The sequence below is a fragment of the Salvelinus fontinalis genome, chromosome 5 (assembly GCF_029448725.1).
Source record: "Salvelinus fontinalis isolate EN_2023a chromosome 5, ASM2944872v1, whole genome shotgun sequence".
NCBI classification, from domain to species: Eukaryota; Metazoa; Chordata; class Actinopteri; order Salmoniformes; family Salmonidae; genus Salvelinus; species Salvelinus fontinalis.
The window spans coordinates 66,610,716-66,632,265 of NC_074669.1; the positions used below are offsets into that span (position 1 = coordinate 66,610,716).

The 21,550-nt window shown below is 45.6% G+C and overlaps 1 protein-coding gene across 1 annotated transcript; it reads left to right on the top strand.

The window, feature by feature from the left end:
* The first annotated feature begins 5,454 nt into the window (after positions 1-5,454).
* Positions 5,455-20,487, top strand: LOC129854812 (high-affinity choline transporter 1-like). Its single transcript, XM_055921955.1, has 9 exons — positions 5,455-5,725; positions 6,219-6,332; positions 7,023-7,178; positions 11,214-11,362; positions 11,910-12,053; positions 15,222-15,375; positions 16,208-16,425; positions 17,518-17,688; positions 19,959-20,487. The coding sequence occupies exons 1-9, from the start codon at positions 5,542-5,544 to the stop codon at positions 20,316-20,318; spliced, it is 1,650 nt and encodes a 549-aa protein (XP_055777930.1). The 5' UTR covers positions 5,455-5,541; the 3' UTR covers positions 20,319-20,487.
* Positions 20,488-21,550: the final 1,063 nt, after the last annotated feature.

The following is a 21,550-nucleotide window of genomic DNA, read 5'->3' on the forward strand; positions in this document are numbered from 1 at the left end:
GGGTGATGGTGTTTAGTTGGGGTGTCTGACATGTTGTTGGGGTGATGGTGTTTAGTTGGGGTGTCTGACAGTGTTGGGGTGATGGTGTTTAGTTGGGGTGTCTGACATGTTGTTGGGGCTGATGGTGTTTAGTTGGGGTGTCTGACAGTGTTGGGGCTAATGGTGTTTAGTTGGGGTGTCTGACATCTTGTTGGGGTGATGGTGTTTAGTTGGGGTGTCTGAAAGTGTTGGGGTGATGGTGTTTAGTTGGGGTGTCAGACATGTTGTTGGGGCTGATGGTGTTTAGTTGGGGTGTCTAACAGTGTTGGGGCTAATGGTGTTTAGTTGGGGTGTCTGACAGTAATGGGGTGATGGTGTTTAGTTGGGGTGTGTGACAGTGTTGGGGTGATTGTGTTTTGTTGGGGTGTCTGACATGTTGTTGGGGCTGATGGTGTTTAGTTGGGGTGTCTGACAGTGTTAGGGCTGATGGTGTTTAGTTGGGGTTTCTGACATGTTGTTGAGGGTGATGGTGTTTAGTTGGGGTGTCTGACAGTGTTGGGGGTGATGGTGTTTAGTTGGGGTGTCTGACGTGTTGTTGGGGCTGATGGTGTTTAGTTGGGGTGTCTGACATGTTGTTGGGGCTGATGGTGTTTAGTTGGGGTGTCTGACAGTGTTGGGGGTGATGGTGTTTAGTTTGGGTTTCTGACATGTTGTTGGGGTGATGGTGTTTAGTTGGGGTGTCTGACATGTTGTTGGGGCTGATTGTGTTTAGTTGGGGTGTCTGACATGTTGTTGGGGCTGATGGTGTTTAGTTGGGGTGTCTGACGTGTTGTTGGGGCTGATGGTGTTTAGTTGGGGTGTCTGACAGTGTTGGGGTGATGGTGTTTAGTTGGTGTGTCTGACAGTGTTGGGGTGATGGTGTTTAGTTGGGGTGTCTGACATGTTGTTGGGGCTGATGGTGTTTAGTTGGGGTGTCTGACGTGTTGTTGGGGCTGATGGTGTTTAGTTGGGGTGTCTGACAGTGTTGGGGTGATGGTATTTAGTTTGGGTGTCTGACATGTTGTTGGGGGTGATGGTGTTTAGTTGGGGTGTCTGACAGTGTTGGGGTGATGGTGTTTAGTTGGGGTGTCTGACATGTTGTTGGGGGTGATGGTGTTTAGTTGGTGTGTCTGACAGTGTTGGGGTGATGGTATTTAGTTGGGGTGTCTGACATGTTGTTGGGGCTGATGGTGTTTAGTGGGGGCGTCTGACAGTGTTGGGGTGATGGTATTTAGTTGGGGTGTCTGACATGTTGTTGGGGGTGATGGTGTTTAGTTGGTGTGTCTGACAGTGTTGGGGTGATGGTATTTAGTTGGTGTGTCTGACAGTGTTGGGGTGATGGTATTTAGTTGGGGTGTCTGACATGTTTTTGGGGCTGATGGTGTTTAGTTGGGGTGTCTGACATGTTGTTGGGCTGGTGGTATTTAGTTGGGGTGTCTGACATGTTTTTGGGGCTGATGGTGTTTAGTTGTGGTGTCTGACATGTTGTTGGGCTGGTGGTATTTAGTTGGGGTGTTTGACATGTTGTTGGGGGTGATGGTGTTTAGTTGGGGTGTCTGACATGTTGTTGGGGGTGATGGTGTTTAGTTGGGGTGTCTGACATGTTGTTGGGGGTGATGGTGTTTTTTGAGGTCTGTATGGATGGGATTTGTTCTGGAAGTTTTAAAAATAAATATATATTTGTTTTTTCTCCTCTCTCTCTCTCTCTGAGGCATCCGTTTTTGTGCTCATTAATGATCTTCTGTTTTATGATGTTTGGACTGTCAATTTAGTCAGCTTGAATGTGTCACCTGTATGTTAACTTTGTCATGTTTTCTAGGTAAATGTCTCGTTGATGCTTCCAGTCAATTTAGTAGTCAGGCAGCCCATTAATTAGGCCAGTACAGTATCTGTCGTGATTGGATAGTGTTGATACCACTTGATATGTGTGTATATTTACATACAGAGAGCTCCAGCAAGTTCACATGAGTTGAATTATTGCTGTGTGACTTGACAGCAACATCTTGCTGTTTTCTTCAGTGGGAGGACATTTGAAGAGAGTGACTTTGTCTTGTCAGCTGTGAGGTTAATGTCATGGACACCAAGGTTGCCTCCCTTGCCTCAGGCATCGCTGACCCCACAGCAGGAACGGTCTGTCCCCATCCTCAGTTTGAGCATGTTGATAGGACGTAGGACTGTTGTTTCACTGCAAAAGCCAAGCAGGTTCTAGCTAAATGTACCTATTACCTCAATTACCTCGACTAACTTGTACCCTCTACACATTGACTTGTTACTGGTACCACCTGTAAATAGCCTCGTTATTGTTATTTTATAGTGTTAACAAAAATAAAAATAAAGGTAATTTAGTAAATCTTTTCTTAACTGTCAGTAAGCATTTCACGGTGATGTCTACAGCTGTTGTTTTCGCCGCATGTGACCAATAACATGAGATTTGTATAGAGATGTGAACATGGATCAGGGGGTTTAATGTCCAGATAAACATTACATAGACCCTGATAGTGATGACAGCTGGGAAGGTTCAGAGACACAGTAGATCTCAGTCCCCTTGGCCAGTACAGTTGTTGAACCTGCGACCTTGGCTTATCCCTGGTTCAGAGACAGTATATCTCAGTCCTCTTGGCCAGTAGGGTTGTTGAACCTGTGACCTTGGCTTATCCCTGGTTCAGAGACAGTAGATCTCAGTCCCCTTGGCTTATCCCTGGTTCAGAGACAGTAGACCTCAGTCCCCTTGGCCAGTAGGGTTGTTGAACCTACGACCTTGGCTTCATCCTATTGTTTTCATATATGTTGTTATTACAGTACAAACTGAAGTTGTTTTGGATTCCCCCACTCTAGTCTAAATAATCATTGAATAGCCTCTCTCCTTTCCTCTTTTTCTCTCTCTCTCTCTCTCTCCTCTCTCCTTTCCTCTTTTTCTCTCTCTCTCTCTCTCTCTCCTTTCCTCTTTTTTTCTCTCTCCTTTCTCCTTACCTCTTTTTCTCTCTCCTCTCTCCTTCCCTCTTTTTCTCTCTTTCCTTCTCTCTCCTCTCTCCTTACCTCTTTTTCTCTCTCTCCTTCTCTCTCCTTCACCTTTCACCCCGTCTCTATCACATCATGTGGATGTAGTTTAGTCTTAGCTGAGACATTATATAGGGTCAGTGATATTTAGTCTTAGCTGAGACATTATATAGGGTCAGTGATATTTAGTCTTAGCTGAGACATTATATAGAGTCAGTGATATTTAGTCTTAGCTGAGACATTATATAGGGTCAGTGATATTTAGTCTTAGCTGAGACATTATATGGCAAAATGTTTAGAATAGCAGGAAATTATTTTTTTAAATGCAACATGTTCTATCTGCCCCATGGAAAAATGTGTTGAATAGCAGGAAATGAGCTTTAAAACAGCACCATGTTCTATCTGCCCCATGGCAAAATGTGTTGAACTGCGGTCCTGAGACCACTCCTGTTTTTAATCTACATATCCAGGGCTCTATGCTGACATGTTTTGTACCAGGAGCACATGTACTCTTAATTTGAAACATGTAGGAGCACACAAACACATTTAGGAACACACAAACACATTTAGGAACACACAAACACATTTAGGAGCACAAAGCAAGTATTTTGGGGAAGTGTTTTTATTATAAGAAATTACTAAATGTCACTTAGGTGAGACAAAAAAATGTCAGCTGCCCCTTTAAGGGTGGGAGGTTACCGTGGTAACAGGAATGCACTTCAGGCATGCCTGTCTCTTCTCTAGCAGTTGAGCAAGCTCAAACTAACATTGAAAAACAACCTCGCATGTGAAGAAAACAATGTAAATAGCAAAGAAACACGAGGACAACGTCATATTTGAGTTGACTTCCCGAAAAAAAATTCCACCAATTTCTATGCCTGTGAAAATGAATCTTTCAGCACTTCACTCACAGTGATCACTGCGCCCCAGGTGCTGTCGCTGCGTGAGGCATTGAAATAGAATGGATAGAAAGGGCGTTGCCATTCATGTCAACGACCGCCTTATAAGTAAGTGTACGTTGAGTGTACCAACGACTTATAAAAGCACTAGATGACTGTTAGGTGTAGTTTGAAGCCACCGTGCCTCCAACTTGGTACTCCCTCCCTGTTGTAAAACTAATCGTGGAAGATATAGAAATGCATTTATTAATGTCTACATTCACTTTTTATCTCTTTATTCTATTACAGACACCTTAACCCAGCACAGCCAGAAGAGGAACTGGCCACCCCTCAGAGCCTGGTTCCTCTCTATCTTTCTTCCTAGGTTTTAGCCTTTCTAGGGAGTTTTTCAAAGCCACCGTGCTTCTACATCTGCATTGCTTGCTGTTTGGGGTTTTAGGCTGGGTTTCTGTATAGCACTTTGTGACATCGGTTGATGCAAATATATTTGATTGATTGATTAAAGCATATTTTAAAACTATATTATGTGAGCTAAACATAAAAATACAACATTTTAAAATACATTAAAACATTTTCCTTAAAATATAATTTTTTAGAGATTACTAATGATACTGTCCCCACGACAACAACAAAAAAATACTTAAATACATGTATATTTGTCCTTGAAACATTTGATTGAAATACTGTAGAATTCCATTTGTTCCCATGGAGAATGTTCCTACCGGGAAGTGTCAATATGGCCGACCGGTGGCTTCAAAGACTCTCATTGGCCAATACATAGCATCACCAATCCAGGGTTTATATACATAATTCGCGTGTACTCATTGGAGCCAAGCAGGACGTAAAAGCAGAAAGTGTACCAGAAGAGGCTGGTGGGCGGACCTATTGGAGGACAGGCTCATTGTAATTGGCTGGAATGGAATAAACGGAACTGAGTCAAACATACAGTATGTGTTCGATACCATTCCATGGATTCTATTCCAGCCATTACAATGAGCCAATCCTCCTTAAATCCACCAGCCTCCTCTGAAGTGTACCCATCAATATGTGCACTAAGCCCCGCCACCTTAGTTACTGTTGCTAACTCAGACAAGTTTTGTCTTTTATATTCCCGTGAACATGGAGAAAAGCATTGTGGTAACACTAAGGGAACTCCCAAAAGAGGTACTCAGTAACATTTGGTTTTGACTCCATCCTATGAGCTCTCCAGGTACCGACTGTCAGTATTACGTGAGCCCCAGGCATGCCGTTTTATCATTTATTAAGGACTTCCATGCTCTCCTTACTTCTTACTATTTATCTACCAATGACTTCATGCTCTCCTTACTATTTATCTACCAATGACTTCATGCTCTCCTTACTATTTATCTACCAATGACTTCATGCTCGCCTTACTTCTTACCTACCAATCACCATATGCTTTCCTTACTGCTTTGAATGCCCTGCCCACTTCCCTTTACTCCTCCTCCACTGCGACCAATCAAGCCAGAAGTATAAAAGAGCAGACGCCCTGAGCTATCTAACCAGGAACAAGACTATACTGCTGCTATTGCTACTACTACAACTACAACTAGACAGAACTCCTGACAGTCACTGTTCTGTCTGTGAGTGTTCTTAGTGTTCCACCATGGTTCTGAACATTCCAGGTGTGGTTGCCATGGCAGTGTTCTATCTGTTGGTCCTGGGGACAGGTTTGTGGGCGGCTCGGAAGTCCAGGGCTATGGAGAAGAAAAGCAAGGGAGACAAGACAGAGATAACCTTACTGGGAGACAGGAATATCGGCCTGCTTGTGGGAATATTCACCATGACTGGTAGGTGAGGTGTGGGCGTGTCTTTAGATCTGTGTAATGCTTTATACCTGTACTCACTATTACTGTATTCACACTGTACCTTTACACCTGTACTCACTATTACTGTATTCATACTGTACTGTACCTTTACACCTGTACTCACTATTACTGTATTCACACTGTACTGTATCTTTACACCTGTACTCACTATTACTGTATTCACACTGTACTGTACCTTTACACCTGTACTCACTATTATTGTATTCATACTGTACCTTTACACCTGTACTCACTATTACTGTATTCATACTGTACCTTTACACCTGTACTCACTATTACTGTAGTCATACTGTACTGTACCTTTACACCTGTACTCACTATTACTGTATTCATACTGTACTGTACCTTTACACCTGTACTCACTATTACTGTATTCATACTGTACTGTAGATACAGTATAGATCATTCCTTACCTTTGGACAAACGGTGTGTGTGTGTGTGTGTGTGTCCTCAGCTACGTGGGTTGGAGGAGGCTTTATCGTAGGGATAGCGGAGGTGGTCTATAACCCTAACCTGGGTCTGGTCTGGGCTTTCATGCCCCTACAGAGCTCCGTCTCCTTCATCATCGGTAAGACGCACGCACACACACACACACACACACACACACACACACACACACACACACACACACACACACACACACACACACACACACACACACACACACACACACACACACACACACACACACACACACACACACACGCACACACACACACACACACACACACAAACTCCCAGCTTTATACTTCACAATCAGAAATAATCATTGAAAATGTAAGAATATCAAAGTTTCCAATATTTTAAGTGGCGGGACGTTGTTGTGCTGGAACACACATCCCAGTCTGTAGTTTTTAACTGACCTTCAATTCATTCAAACATTCTACACACCAAACCTTATCGGCTTGTTATTGGTGCACTGTTTATTTGATCTCCCTCTTCCTCTCATCCCCCTCTCTCTCCCTCTTCCCCCCCCCCTCTCTCTCTCTTCCTCTCCCCCCTCTCTCCCTCTTCCTCTCATCCCCCTCTCTCTCCCTCTTCCTCCCCCCCTCTCTCTCTCTTCATCTCCCCCCCTCTCTCCCTCTTCCCCCCCCTCTCTCTCTCTTCCTCTCCCCCCTCTCTCCCTCTTCCTCTCCACCCCCTCTCTCGCTCACCCTCCTCTCCCCGTCTCTCACTCCCCGCCCCCTCTCTCTCACTCTCACTCCCCCCCTCTCTCTTCCTCCTCTCTCCCCCCCCCTCTCTCCCTCTTTTATCTCAGGTGGTATATTCTTTGCCAAGCCGATGAGGGAGAAGAAGTATGTTACTATGATGGACCCCTTCCAGATAAAGTATGGGAGAGTAGTGAGTGGAGCTCTGGTGCTCCCTGCTCTTGTAATGGATGCACTGTGGGTCGCCTGCACACTCGTCGGACTAGGTAATATGTACAACAAAACAACAGCAACAAACAACTGTTTCAAACACACAACACACATAATCACTGTAAACACAAAGTGCAAAATCATTTGGTGCACACAAAACACACAATCACTGTAAAGTGTAAACACATAAAACCCCAAATCATTCGCTGCACACAAAACACACACAGACACACACAGAGTGCAGTTGAATCTGAACCGCTAGCCACTGTCTGGTGTTACAAAGCAGGAGCCATATTCTACCCTGCATCGGACAACTTAGATAAACAGACACAAAAACACACAATCATTCACTAACTACCCAGTTTTGGACACCATAAATCTCTGTTAAGTATGTCAAGTCATTGGCTACGTCCAAAATGACACCCTATTCTCTGTATATTCCCAATGGGCCCCGGTCCAAAGTAATGCTCTATATAAGGGAGAGGGTACCATTGTAGACACAGACATTCTTTCCTGATGGACCTGTCAAGGTTGACTTTATGGAGGTTAAACTCTTCAATTCACCCTTATTTTACCAGGTAAGTTGACTGAGAACACATTGTCATTTACAGCAACGACCTGGGGATTAGTTACTCAACGCCCCAGCTTGGTGAGATGCTGGACCCAGGTTGGTTCTAGATAGAGTAACCTGGGGAATAGTTACTCAACGCCCCAGCTTGGTGAGATGCTGGACCCAGGTTGGTTCTAGATAGAGTAACCTGGGGAATAGTTACTCAACGCCCCAGCTTGGTGAGATGCTGGACCCAGGTTGGTTCTAGATAGAGTAACCTGGGGAATAGTTACTCAACGCCCCAGCTTGGTGAGATGCTGGACCCAGGTTGGTTCTAGATACAGTAACCTGGGGAATAGTTACTCAACGCCCCAGCTTGGTGAGATGCTGGACCCAGGTTGGTTCTAGATAGAGTAACCTGGGGATTAGTTACTCAACGCCCCAGCTTGGTGAGATGCTGGACCCAGGTTGGTTCTCGATACAGTAACCTGGGGATTAGTTACTGAACGCCCCAGCTTGGTGAGATGCTGGACCCAGGTTGGTTCTAGATAGAGTAACCTGGGGAATAGTTACTCAACGCCCCAGCTTGGTGAGATGCTGGACCCAGGTTGGTACTAGATAGAGTAATCTGGGAATAGTTACTCAACGCCCCAGCTTGGTGAGATGCTGGACCCAGGTTGGTTCTAGATAGAGTAACCTGGGGATTAGTTACTCAACGCCCCAGCTTGGTGAGATGCTGGACGCAGGTCGGTTCTAGATAGAGTAACCTGGGGAATAGTTACTCAACGCCCCAGCTTGGTGAGATGCTGGACACAGGTTGGTTCTAGATAGAGTAACCTGGGGAATAGTTACTCAACGCCCCAGCTTGGTGAGATGCTGGACCCAGGTTGGTTCTAGATAGAGTAATCTGGGAATAGTTACTCAACGCCCCAGCTTGGTGAGATGCTGGACCCAGGTTGGTTCTAGATAGAGTAACCTGGGGAATAGTTACTCAACGCCCCAGCTTGGTGAGATGCTGGACCCAGGTTGGTTCTAGATAGAGTAACCTGGGGATTAGTTACTCAACGCCCCAGCTTGGTGAGATGCTGGACCCAGGTTGGTTCTAGATAGAGTAACCTGGGGAATAGTTACTCAACGCCCCAGCTTGGTGAGATGCTGGACCCAGGTTGGTTCTAGATAGAGTAACCTGGGGAATAGTTACTCAACGCCCCAGCTTGGTGAGATGCTGGACCCAGGTTGGTTCTAGATAGAGTAACCTGGGGAATAGTTACTCAACGCCCCAGCCTGGTGAGATGCTGGACCCAGGTTGGTTCTAGATAGAGTAACCTGGGGATTAGTTACTCAACGCCCCAGCTTGGTGAGATGCTGGACCCAGGTTGGTTCTCGATACAGTAACCTGGGGATTAGTTACTGAACGCCCCAGCTTGGTGAGATGCTGGACCCAGGTTGGTTCTAGATAGAGTAACCTGGGGAATAGTTACTCAACGCCCCAGCTTGGTGAGATGCTGGACCCAGGTTGGTTCTAGATAGAGTAACCTGGGGAATAGTTACTCAACGCCCCAGCTTGGTGAGATGCTGGACCCAGGTTGGTACTAGATAGAGTAATCTGGGAATAGTTACTCAACGCCCCAGCTTGGTGAGATGCTGGACCCAGGTTGGTTCTAGATAGAGTAACCTGGGGATTAGTTACTCAACGCCCCAGCTTGGTGAGATGCTGGACGCAGGTCGGTTCTAGATAGAGTAACCTGGGGAATAGTTACTCAACGCCCCAGCTTGGTGAGATGCTGGACACAGGTTGGTTCTAGATAGAGTAACCTGGGGAATAGTTACTCAACGCCCCAGCTTGGTGAGATGCTGGACCCAGGTTGGTTCTAGATAGAGTAATCTGGGAATAGTTACTCAACGCCCCAGCTTGGTGAGATGCTGGACCCAGGTTGGTTCTAGATAGAGTAACCTGGGGAATAGTTACTCAACGCCCCAGCTTGGTGAGATGCTGGACCCAGGTTGGTTCTAGATAGCGTAACCTGGGGATTAGTTACTCAACACCCCAGCTTGGTGAGATGCTGGACCCAGGTTGGTTCTAGATACAGTAACCTGGGGAATAGTTACTCAACGCCCCAGCTTGGTGAGATGCTGGACCCAGGTTGGTTCTAGATACAGTAACCTGGGGAATAGTTACTCAACGCCCCAGCTTGGTGAGATGCTGGACCCAGGTTGGTTCTAGATAGAGTAACCTGGGGATTAGTTACTGAACGCCCCAGCTTGGTGAGATGCTGGACCCAGGTTGGTTCTAGATAGAGTAATCTGGGGATTAGTTACTCAACACCCCAGCTTGGTGAGATGCTGGACCCAGGTTGGTTCTAGATAGAGTAACCTGGGGAATAGTTACTCAACGCCCCAGCTTGGTGAGATGCTGGACCCAGGTTGGTTCTAGATAGAGTAATCTGGGGATTAGTTACTCAACACCCCAGCTTGGTGAGATGCTGGACCCAGGTTGGTTCTAGATAGAGTAACCTGGGGAATAGTTACTCAACGCCCCAGCTTGGTGAGATGCTGGACCCAGGTTGGTTCTAGATAGAGTAACCTGGGGAATAGTTACTCAACGCCCCAGCTTGGTGAGATGCTGGACCCAGGTTGGTTCTAGATAGAGTAACCTGGGGAATAGTTACTCAACGCCCCAGCTTGGTGAGATGCTGGACACAGGTTGGTTCTAGATAGAGTAACCTGGGGAATAGTTACTCAACGCCCCAGCTTGGTGAGATGCTGGACCCAGGTTGGTTCTAGATACAGTAACCTGGGGAATAGTTACTCAACGCCCCAGCTTGGTGAGATGCTGGACCCAGGTTGGTTCTAGATAGAGTAACCTGGGGATTAGTTACTCAACGCCCCAGCTTGGTGAGATGCTGGACCCAGGTTGGTTCTAGATAGAGTAACCTGGGGAATAGTTACTGAACGCCCCAGCTTGGTGAGATGCTGGACCCAGGTTGGTTCTAGATAGAGTAACCTGGGGAATAGTTACTCAACGCCCCAGCTTGGTGAGATGCTGGACCCAGGTTGGTACTAGATAGAGTAACCTGGGGAATAGTTACTCAACGCCCCAGCTTGGTGAGATGCTGGACCCAGGTTGGTTCTAGATAGAGTAACCTGGGGAATAGTTACTCAACGCCCCAGCTTGGTGAGATGCTGGACCCAGGTTGGTTCTAGATACAGTAACCTGGGGAATAGTTACTCAACGCCCCAGCTTGGTGAGATGCTGGACCCAGGTTGGTTCTAGATAGAGTAATTCGATCAGGGAGGAGAAACAGGTCATACGTGTTTTTAATTAACCTGCCACTTGTTGAAACTCAGTCATGCTCATTCTAGCTGGCGTGTGAAGAATGTGGTTTATTACTTCAAGCCCGGTAATTATGTCTTTTCACACTTCCAGTATAACTGTGAGGGACCAACTCAGTTTAACCTGGTTTTACAGTTTTTATCTGTGGTGCCACAAAACTGTGTTAGCCCGCTGAGCTAAATGTGTGTGTGTGTGTTTGTGCTGCAGGTGGCACCATGAGTGTTATTCTGGACCTGCCCTACTCCTACTCTGTGGGGATTTCTGCAGTGGTGGCCATCATCTACACTCTACTGGGAGGACTCTACTCTGTCGCCTACACCGACGTCATCCAGCTCATCCTCATCTTCTTCAGTCTGGTGAGTAACAGGCGGCCATTTTAAATCCAATCCAGTCTGGTGAGTGACAGGCGGCCATTTTAAATCCAATCCAGTCTGGTGAGTGACAGGCGGCCATTTTGAATCCAATCCAGTCTGGTGAGTGACAGGCGGCCATTTTGAATCCAATCCAGTCTGGTGAGTGACAGGTGGCCATTTTGAATCCAATCCAGTCTGGTGAGTGACAGGCGGACATTTTGAATCTAAACCAGTCTGGTGAGTGTTTAGAGGCCGTGGAACCGTTGTCCATGTATTTTGGATGGAGCCAACACGTTTTTCAATGGGAGTGATCTGCAGTCGGATGATTGACAACGGACATGATTGCCCAACAAAAACCACACAAACGGTCTGTCTTTAAATGGATGGAACTCGTCTGAACATAGTTGACTAGATGTACTTTTGATGGACAAAACAGACAATTATCATTATCATATTAAATGTACTGTATGTTCATGTGTCTCAGTGTGGCAGCACCCGAAGACAGGAGTTAATCATTTTTTAATTTGGTATTTCCTGCCTCTGCTGCCAGTGGCTGTGCGTTCCGTTCCTCATGGTCAACCCAGTGGTGGGTGACATCACCCAGACAGCCTTCAACCACACCTACCAGGCCCCGTGGCTGGGGGTCATGGAGAAGGAGAAGGTCTTCAAGTGGGTTGATGACTTCTTATTGGTGGTGAGTTCAACTGATTCATTGATGGATGGACGGATGATTGGTTGATTAATCACCAGTCTCTCTCCTCTCCTCTACATTACAGTCATATCACCAGTCTCTCTCCTCTCCTCTACATTACAGTCATATCACCAGTCTCTCTCCTCTCCTCTACATTACAGTCATATCACCAGTCTCTCTCTCCTCTCCTCTACATTACAGTCATATCACCAGTCTCTCTCTCCTCTCCTCTACATTACAGTCATATCACCAGTCTCTCTCCTCTACATTACAGTCATATCACCAGTGTCTCTCCTCTACATAACAGTCATATCACCAGTCTCTCTCCTCTACATTACAGTCATATCACCAGTCTCTCTCCTCTCCTCTACATTACAGTCATATCACCAGTCTCTCTCCTCTCCTCTACATTACAGTCATATCACCAGTCTCTCTCTCCTCTCCTCTACATTACAGTCATATCACCAGTGTCTCTCCTCTACATAACAGTCATATCACCAGTGTCTCTCCTCTACATAACAGTCATATCACCAGTCTCTCTCCTCTACATTACAGTCATATCACCAGTCTCTCTCCTCTACATTACAGTCATATCACCAGTGTCTCTCCTCTCCTCTACATTACAGTCATATCACCAGTCTCTCTCTCCTCTCCTCTACATTACAGTCATATCACCAGTGTCTCTCCTCTCCTCTACATTACAGTCATATCACCAGTCTCTCTCTCCTCTCCTCTACATTACAGTCATATCACCAGTCTCTCTCGTCTACATTACAGTCATATCACCAGTCTCTCTCCTCTACATTACAGTCATATCACCAGACTCTCTCCTCTCCTCTACATTACAGTCATATCACCAGTCTCTCTCCTCTCCTCTACATTACAGTCATATCACCAGTCTCTCTCCTCTACATTACAGTCATATCATCAGTCTCTCTCCTCTCCTCTACATTACAGTCATATCACCAGTGTCTCTCCTCTACATTACAGTCATATCATCAGTCTCTCTCCTCTCCTCTACATAACAGTCATATCACCAGTCTCTCTCCTCTACATTACAGTCATATCACCAGTCTCTCTCCTCTACATTACAGTCATATCACCAGTCTCTCTCCTCTACATTACAGTCATATCACCAGTCTCTCTCGTCTACATTACAGTCATATCACCAGTCTCTCTCCTCTACATTACAGTCATATCACCAGACTCTCTCCTCTCCTCTACATTACAGTCATATCACCAGTGTCTTTCCCATATCCTATATCTTCCATGTTTTCTCTACTTCTCAGAACTCTTTGCTGCACCTTGATAAGGAGGAATCAATCTGCAATAAACTCATTCGTTACAAAAGAGTCAAAACTCTGAGTGAAGTTCAGTTGTTTAATAGTAAAAGACTCAACAGCTGAATCCCCGTTGGAATGGCAGCACTCTCTCACATCCTATCAAAGCTCCCCCCCCTGCTCAAACAATGACATACTAAACTAGTCACAGCACTCTCTCACATCCTATCAAAGCTCCTCCCCCCGCTCAAACAATGACATACTAAACTAGTCACAGCACTCTCTCACATCCTATCAAAGCTCCTCCCCCCGCTCAAACAATGACATACTAAACTAGTCACAGCACTCTCTCACATCCTATCAAAGCTCCTCCCCCCGCTCAAACAATGACATACTAAACTAGTCACAGCACTCTCTCACATCCTATCAAAGCTCCCCCCCCTGCTCAAACAATGACATACTAAACTAGTCACAGCACTCTCTCACATCCTATCAAAGCTCCCCCCCCTGCTCAAACAATGACATACTAAACTAGTCACAGCACTCTCTCACATCCTATCAAAGCTCCTCCCCCCGCTCAAACAATGACATACTAAACTAGTCACAGCACTATCTCACATCCTATCAAAGCTCCTCCCCCCGCTCAAACAATGACATACTAAACTAGTCACAGCACTCTCTCACATCCTATCAAAGCTCCTCCCCCCGCTCAAACAATGACATACTAAACTAGTCACAGCACTATCTCACATCCTATCAAAGCTCCTCCCCCCGCTCAAACAATGACATACTAAACTAGTCACAGCACTCTCTCACATCCTATCAAAGCTCCTCCTCCCGTTCAAACAATGACATACTAAACTAGTCACAGCACTCTCTCACATCCTATCAAAGCTCCCCCCCTGCTCAAACAATGACATACTAAACTAGTCACAGCACTCTCTCACATCCTATCAAAGCTCCCCCCCTGCTCAAACAATGACATACTAAACTAGTCACAGCACTCTCTCACATCCTATCAAAGCTCCCCCCCTGCTCAAACAATGACATACTAAACTAGTCACAGCACTCTCTCACATCCTGTCAAAGCTCCTCCCCCTGCTCCAACAATGACATACTAAACTAGTCACAGCACTCTCTCACATCCTATCAAAGCTCCCCCCCTGCTCAAACAATGACATACTAAAGTAGTTTCCCACTAACATGACACAGCACTTTCCACAGACGCTTTCACCCTCATTAAGGACATGGTCTTGTGTTAACCATGACCCAGGAGTTTCTACAATCTCAACCACTGTTGGCACCACTTCCTCTTATCTTGTTGTTGTTCGGCCATGCAGCATATCTGTGGTTTCCAGTCTCAAGCTTTCTAACAGACAGTCCCCCAAAACCACAAACAGCCCTTTCCTCTACCTCACTATGACTCTACAATCCAAAAAACATCCTGGAGACTAAAGGCCTCATTCTACTTCTACTTAAATCAGACAAACAGAAATTATTCATGTACGTCATTTACCAGGCAGTCTTAGCCAGAGGGACTTACAGGAGCAATAAGGGTTAAGTACCTTGCTCATTGGCACATTGACAGATTTATCACCTAGTCTGCTCAGGGATTCAAACCTTAACCATGAGGCTACCTGCCACCAATTCACAATCTAACAATCTCCTTTATGTTCTTCTCATCCTCCTCGTCATCTTCCCTTTCTTCTCGGTCTCCTTATTCTCTCCCTCCTCTCCTCCCTCTTCTTCTCCCTCCTCTCTTCCCTTCTCTCCTCCCTCTTCTTCTCCCTTATCCCTCCTCTCCTCCCTCTCTTCTCCCTTCTCTCATCCCTCTCTTCTCCCTTCTCCCTCCTCTCCTCCCTCCCTCTCTCTTCTCCCTCTCTCTCCTCAGGCGTTGGGTAGCTTGTCTTTCCAATGTTTCCACCAGAGGACGCTTTCTGCCTCCTCCTCGTTTAACGCCCAGGTCACCTGCTTCGCGGCTGCTGCCATGGTCCTCATCCTGGGGATCCCCTCTGTTCTGGTCGGGGCTGTGGCCGCTTCCACAGGTAATAAAGTACAAAAAGAAAAAGCTCTTCGAATCCCGGAGCCGACAAGGTGAATAATCTGTTGTTGTGCCCTTGTGCAAGGCACTTAACCCCTTATTGCTCCAAGGGTGTCAGTATAATGGTTGTCTCTGACCCCAACTCTCCGCCGGTGTCTCAGGGGGAGTTGGGATATGTCGATAAAAACACATTTGATTTGATTTGACCTTTATTTAACCAGGTGGCCAGTTGAGAACAAGTTCTCATTTACAACTGTGACCTGGCCAAGATAAAGCAAAGCAGTGCAACACAAACAACAGCAGAGTTACACATAAATAAACATACATACAGTCAATAACACAAGAGAAAACGTCTATATACAGGCAATAAATAGGCCATAGTGGCAAAATAATTACAATATAGCAATTAAACACATGTTCACTTGTTAAAGCATAATGGACAAATATAAGCACCTCCAAGTTAATATTATTAAAGGTGTTATAAAGGTTAAAAGCAGAGAAGAAGAGTTGTGTGTCGTTGACTGGCTTGTCTGTTATCTGATGTCCGTATACTACTCCTATCATCTACCTCACATCATGAACCATAACACACTCCGATCTAGTGGCAGTGTCCTGGTGTTGTGGCTAGAGTGCATGTTTGTTATTACTCTCTGTGGAGCACGAGATACCTTGAATATATCTGGTTTCCTTGCAGCTCACATGAGCTGATTGCAAAGTGAAAAAAATAAAATAGCTCATACACAGTGTACTTGCATCGCGTTTACGCTTTTGGACTTCGTCAAAGTGTGATTGTCAAAATAACCAAACTTTATTGCCACTTCCTGGTGTGTCTCCAGACTGGAACCTGACATCGTACGGGTCTCCGTCTCCGTATGAGCGCAACGAGACAGGATTGGTGCTCCCCATCGCCCTGCAGCACCTGGCTCCACCATACGTGTCCGTCATCGGCATCGGGGCTATCGCCGCCGCAGTGATGTCATCAGTGGACTCTGGCCTCCTAAGCTCCGCCTCCATGTTCTCCTCCAACATCTACAAGAACATCATTCGGAAGCAGGTGAAGGGTTGGGTGCAGGCTTTCGTTCTATCCCATCACTTACACCTCGTTCTAATAAATCTGTGTGTGACCAGATAGTCGCCTCTACTGTATTGAGTAAGGAATTTAGGTCTGTTTTCCCAGACACAGATTAATAAACCTACTAGTCCAGAACTGAAACACATTCTCAATGGAGATGAACCATCATGTTCATTAGTCCTGTTCTAGGTCATAGGTCATGTATCAGAAAATCACCACTAAGTGCATAAATAAGTGGGGGTTTTCCTATTTCATTCATTTTTGGGACATTGGCAAGACATTTTTCAATTCACATTTGAAAACATTGCATTGGGTTCTATAGTGTAATAGCATTTTGGGACATATAGCCTAACATATTTTGGGACATATAGCCTAACTCCGTGCTCCCTCTTGTGACTTCTCTGAGTATTACACCACAGGGCTGTTCAAGCTCTTCTGACTTGGATAATTATAACTGCTGTACCTCTATCTTGTGTCTGTCTCTCATTGTCAGATCTGGCATGCATGGGCAGAGGAACACACCCCGTTAACTGCTGTACCTCCATTTTGTGTCTGTATCTCATTGTAAGATCTGGCATGCATTGGCAGAGGAACACACCCCGTTAACTGCTGTACCTCCATTTTGTGTCTGTCTCTCATTGTAAGATCTGGCATGCATGGGCAGAGGAACACACCCCGTTAACTGCTGTACCTCCATTTTGTGTCTGTCTCTCATTGTAAGATCTGGCATGCATGGGCAGAGGAACACACCCCGTTAACTGCTGTACCTCCATCTTTGATTTGTCCTGACCACTGTGCCTCCATCTTGGATCTGTCCTGACCACTGTGCCTCCATCTTGGATCTGTCCTGCCCACTGTGCCTCCATCTTTGATTTGTCCTGACCACTGTGCCTCCATCTTGGATCTGTCCTGACCACTGTGCCTCCATCTTTGATCTGTCCTGACCACTGTGCCTCCATCTTGGATCTGTCCTGACCACTGTGCCTCCATCTTTGATCTGTCCTGCCCACTGTGCCTCCATCTTTGATCTGTCCTGACCACTGTGCCTCCATCTTGTGTCTATCTCTCCTCCAGGCCTCAGACAGGGAGATACAGTGGGTGATCCGTGTGTCGGTGGTGGTGGTGGGGCTGTGTGGGATGGCCCTCACTCTCCTCCACAACAGTACCTTTGCCCTGTGGATCCTGGCGTCTGATCTCTCCTACACCATCATCTTCCCTCAGCTCATCTGCGTCCTCTTCTTCCAGGTGTGTGTGTGTGTGTGTGTGTGTGTGTGTGTGTGTGTGTGTAACATGCAGAGGTGATATTGTGTGTGTGGGCCTTGTCTTTTCCCTGCATCACAAACATGGTGGTGTGTCACTAGCCTGAGTGCCAGTCTGTTTGTGATGTCGTCATGCCAACACACTCATCATCATGCCAAATGGTCGGCTTGACAACTACAGCAATGGAGATGGCAAGAGCACAAACCGGCCCTAGCCACAAAGCGTCTCAGAGTAGGAGTGCTAATCTATGATCAGGTCCCAACCTGTCCATATCATCTAGTTCATTATGATCAGGTCCCAACCTGTCCATATCATCTAGTTCATTATGATCAGGTCCCAACCTGTCCATATCATCTAGTTCATTATGATCAGGCCCCAACCTGTCCGTATCATCTAGTTCATTATGATCTAGGATCAGGCCCCAACCTGTCCATATCATCTAGTTCATTATGATCAGGCCCCAACCTGTCCATATCATCTAGTTCATTATGATCAGGTCCCAACCTGTCCGTATCATCTAGTTCATTATGATCTAGGATCAGGTCCTAACCTGTCCATATCATCTCATTCATTATGATCTAGGATCAGGTCCCAACCTGTCCATATCATCTAGTTCATTATGATCAGGTCCCAACCTGTCCATATCATCTCATTCATTATGATCTAGGATCAGGTCCCAACCTGTCCATATCATCTCCTTCATTATGATCTAGGATCAGGTCCCAACCTGTCCATATCATCTCGTTCATTATGATCAGGCCCCAACCTGTCCGTATCATCTAGTTCATTATGATCTAGGATCAGGTCCCAACCTGTCCATATCATCTAGTTCATTATGATCAGGTCCCAACCTGTCCATATCTAAATCATTATGATCTAGGATCAGGCCCCAACCTGTCCATATCTAAATCATTATGATCAGGCCCCAACCTGTCCATATCTAAATCATTATGATCTAGGATCAGGCCCCAACCTGTCCATATCTAAATCATTATGATCTAGGATCAGGCCCCAACCTGTCCATATCATCTCGTTCATTATGATCAGGTCCCAACCTGTCCATATCATCTAGTTCATTATGATCTAGGATCAGGCCCCAACCTGTCCATATCATCTCGTTCATTATGATCAGGTCCCAACCTGTCCATATCATCTAGTTCATTATGATCAGGTCCCAACCTGTCCGTATCATCTAGTTCATTAGGATCAGGCCCCAACCTGTCCATATCATCTCATTCATTATGATCTAGGATCAGGTCCCAACCTGTCCATATCATCTAGTTCATTATGATCAGGTCCCAACCTGTCCGTATCATCTAGTTCATTAGGATCAGGCCCCAACCTGTCCATATCTAAATCATTATGATCAGGCCCCAACCTGTCCATATCTAAATCATTATGATCAGGTCCCAACCTGTCCATATCTAAATCATTATGATCAGGCCCCAACCTGTCCATATCTAAATCATTATGATCAGGCCCCAACCTGTCCATATCTAAACCATTATGATCAGGCCCCAACCTGTCCATATCTAAATCATTATGATCTAGGATCTGGTCCCAACCTGTCCATATCTAAATCATTATGATCTAGGATCAGGTCCCAACCTGTCCATATCATCTCATTCATTATGAACTAAAAGGCTAAACTGATCCTAGATCAGCACTCTTACTCAGAGAGGCGTTGTGGATACAGACCCAGGTTATAATTCGTCTGGCTACCCAGAGTCCTTGCTCCAGCCAAACGCTAGGCCACACCCACAGACGTTAGTTTCTTCTCCACAATGAGTCTGGATCTGAGTACCTCCCCGATTCTTCACCGAATGTGAACACATTCAGGGCCGTCTGATTGGTCCAGAAACCGATGGGTTGGACCAGAACCAAAACACATCTGGGTAAAACAGCGGTTTGAAAATGTGTAATTGGCTTTGATACTCTGATTTGTTATTTTACTGCTGCTCTTTAATTATTTGTTACTTTTATTTATTTATTTTACTTTAAAAAAATAACTGCATTATTGGTTAAGGGCTTGTAAGTAAGCATTTCAATGTATTCGGCGCATGTGACAAATACAACTTGATTTTATCCAATCGCTGATGACCCTGTTTTGCACAATGCCCCTCGTCCCCACAAACGGCTTCAACGATGGCACTGAAACTAAAGTATGTAGGAAACGACAGAGCAGAAAAATAAGTTAGTGTGAGTCATCAGGCTAGAATATCACTTCTAAAAGAACTCTCTTCATCTTCCTTCAGGTCTCCAACGGCTATGGAGCCGTGGCTGGATACCTCGTAGGGGGCCTGATGAGACTCCTCTGTGGGGAGCCCATCTTCAACCTCCCCCCTGTCCTCCACTTCCCTGGATGCACCCTGGAGGACGGCGTCTATGTCCAGCGCTCCCCCATCAGGACCATATGTATGCTTCTGGCCCTGGCGGCCATCTTGGGTTTCTCCTGGCTGGCTCAGCTGATGTTCAATAAGGTCTGGCTGCCCGAGAGGTGGGATGTGTTCCAGGTAAAGTTCCAGACTTTGCCACTTGGTGGCGCCAGAGAGATGAAAGACAAGGAGGAGGACGGTACAGTCTCTGAGCAAATGCTTGACACCACAAAGTGTTAAGGTTTTTTTCTACCTACTTTTACAGGCCGGTTTCCCAGACACTTCCCTGGACTACAAAGCACTTTATACATTTTTGGGGTGCAGATTTTTGGTTTATTGGACAGGATAGAGAAAGGAAAGATCTATTGAACATCCAAATAATTCTAAAAACGGCTATTTAAAATCGATTGTGTAGCTCAATTAAGTTACTTATATGATTTGAACATAAAGTGTGAAAAAGGCTTTAACATCGGTACCACTGACTTGCATTGGTTTTGTTCCACAAAAGCATGGATTGCGCTCATACCTCGTCCATAGACTGATTACAGGGTAAACTCATACCTTGTCCATAGACTGATTACAGGGTAAACTCATACCTCGTCCATAGACTGATTACAGGGTAAACTCATACCTCATCCATAGACTGATTACAGGGTAAACTCATACCTCATCCATAGACTGATTACAGGGTAAACTCATACCTCGTCCATAGACTGATTACAGGGTAAACTCATACCTCGTCCATAGACTGATTACAGGGTAAACTCATACCTCGTCCATAGACTGATTACAGGGTAAACTCATACCTCGTCCATAGACTGATTACAGGGTAAACTCATACCTCGTCCATAGACTGATTACAGGGTAAACTCATACCTCGTCCATAGACTGATTACAGGGTAAACTCATACCTCATCCATAGACTGATTACAGGGTAAACTCATACCTCGTCCATAGACTGATTACAGGGTAAACTCATACCTCGTCCATAGACTGATTACAGGGTAAACTCATACCTCGTCCATAGACTGATTACAGGGTAAACTCATACCTCGTCCATAGACTGATTACAGGGTAAAATCATACCTTGTTCATAGACTGATTACAGGGTAAAATCATACCTTGTTCATAGACTGATTACAAGGTAAACTCATACCTCGTCCATAGACTGATTACAGGGTAAACTCATACCTCGTAAATAGACTGATTACAGGGTAAACTCATACCTCGTCCATAGACTGATTACAGGGTAAACTCATACCTCATCCATAGACTGATTACAGGGTAAAACAATCAATCCTACTATGTCACTTTGTCATTTGGGTGAACTCTCTCTTTAGTCTAGGAGTAGGCTTAATTATCTGTGTCTGGGAAACGTCATTACCTCATCCCCAGACTACCTCATCCCCACCAGATGACCTCATCCCCACCAGACTACCTCATCCCCACCAGACTACCTCATCCCCACCAGA

Bases quoted from the DNA above. Each gene is read 5' to 3' on its own strand.
- LOC129854812 (XM_055921955.1), top strand. From the start codon at position 5,542: ATGGTTCTGAACATTCCAGGTGTGGTTGCCATGGCAGTGTTCTATCTG. The intron at 11,363-11,909 runs GTGAGTAACAGG...CTCTGCTGCCAG, and splicing joins TCCTCATCTTCTTCAGTCTG to TGGCTGTGCGTTCCGTTCCT. The intron at 12,054-15,221 runs GTGAGTTCAACT...CTCTCTCCTCAG, and splicing joins TTGATGACTTCTTATTGGTG to GCGTTGGGTAGCTTGTCTTT.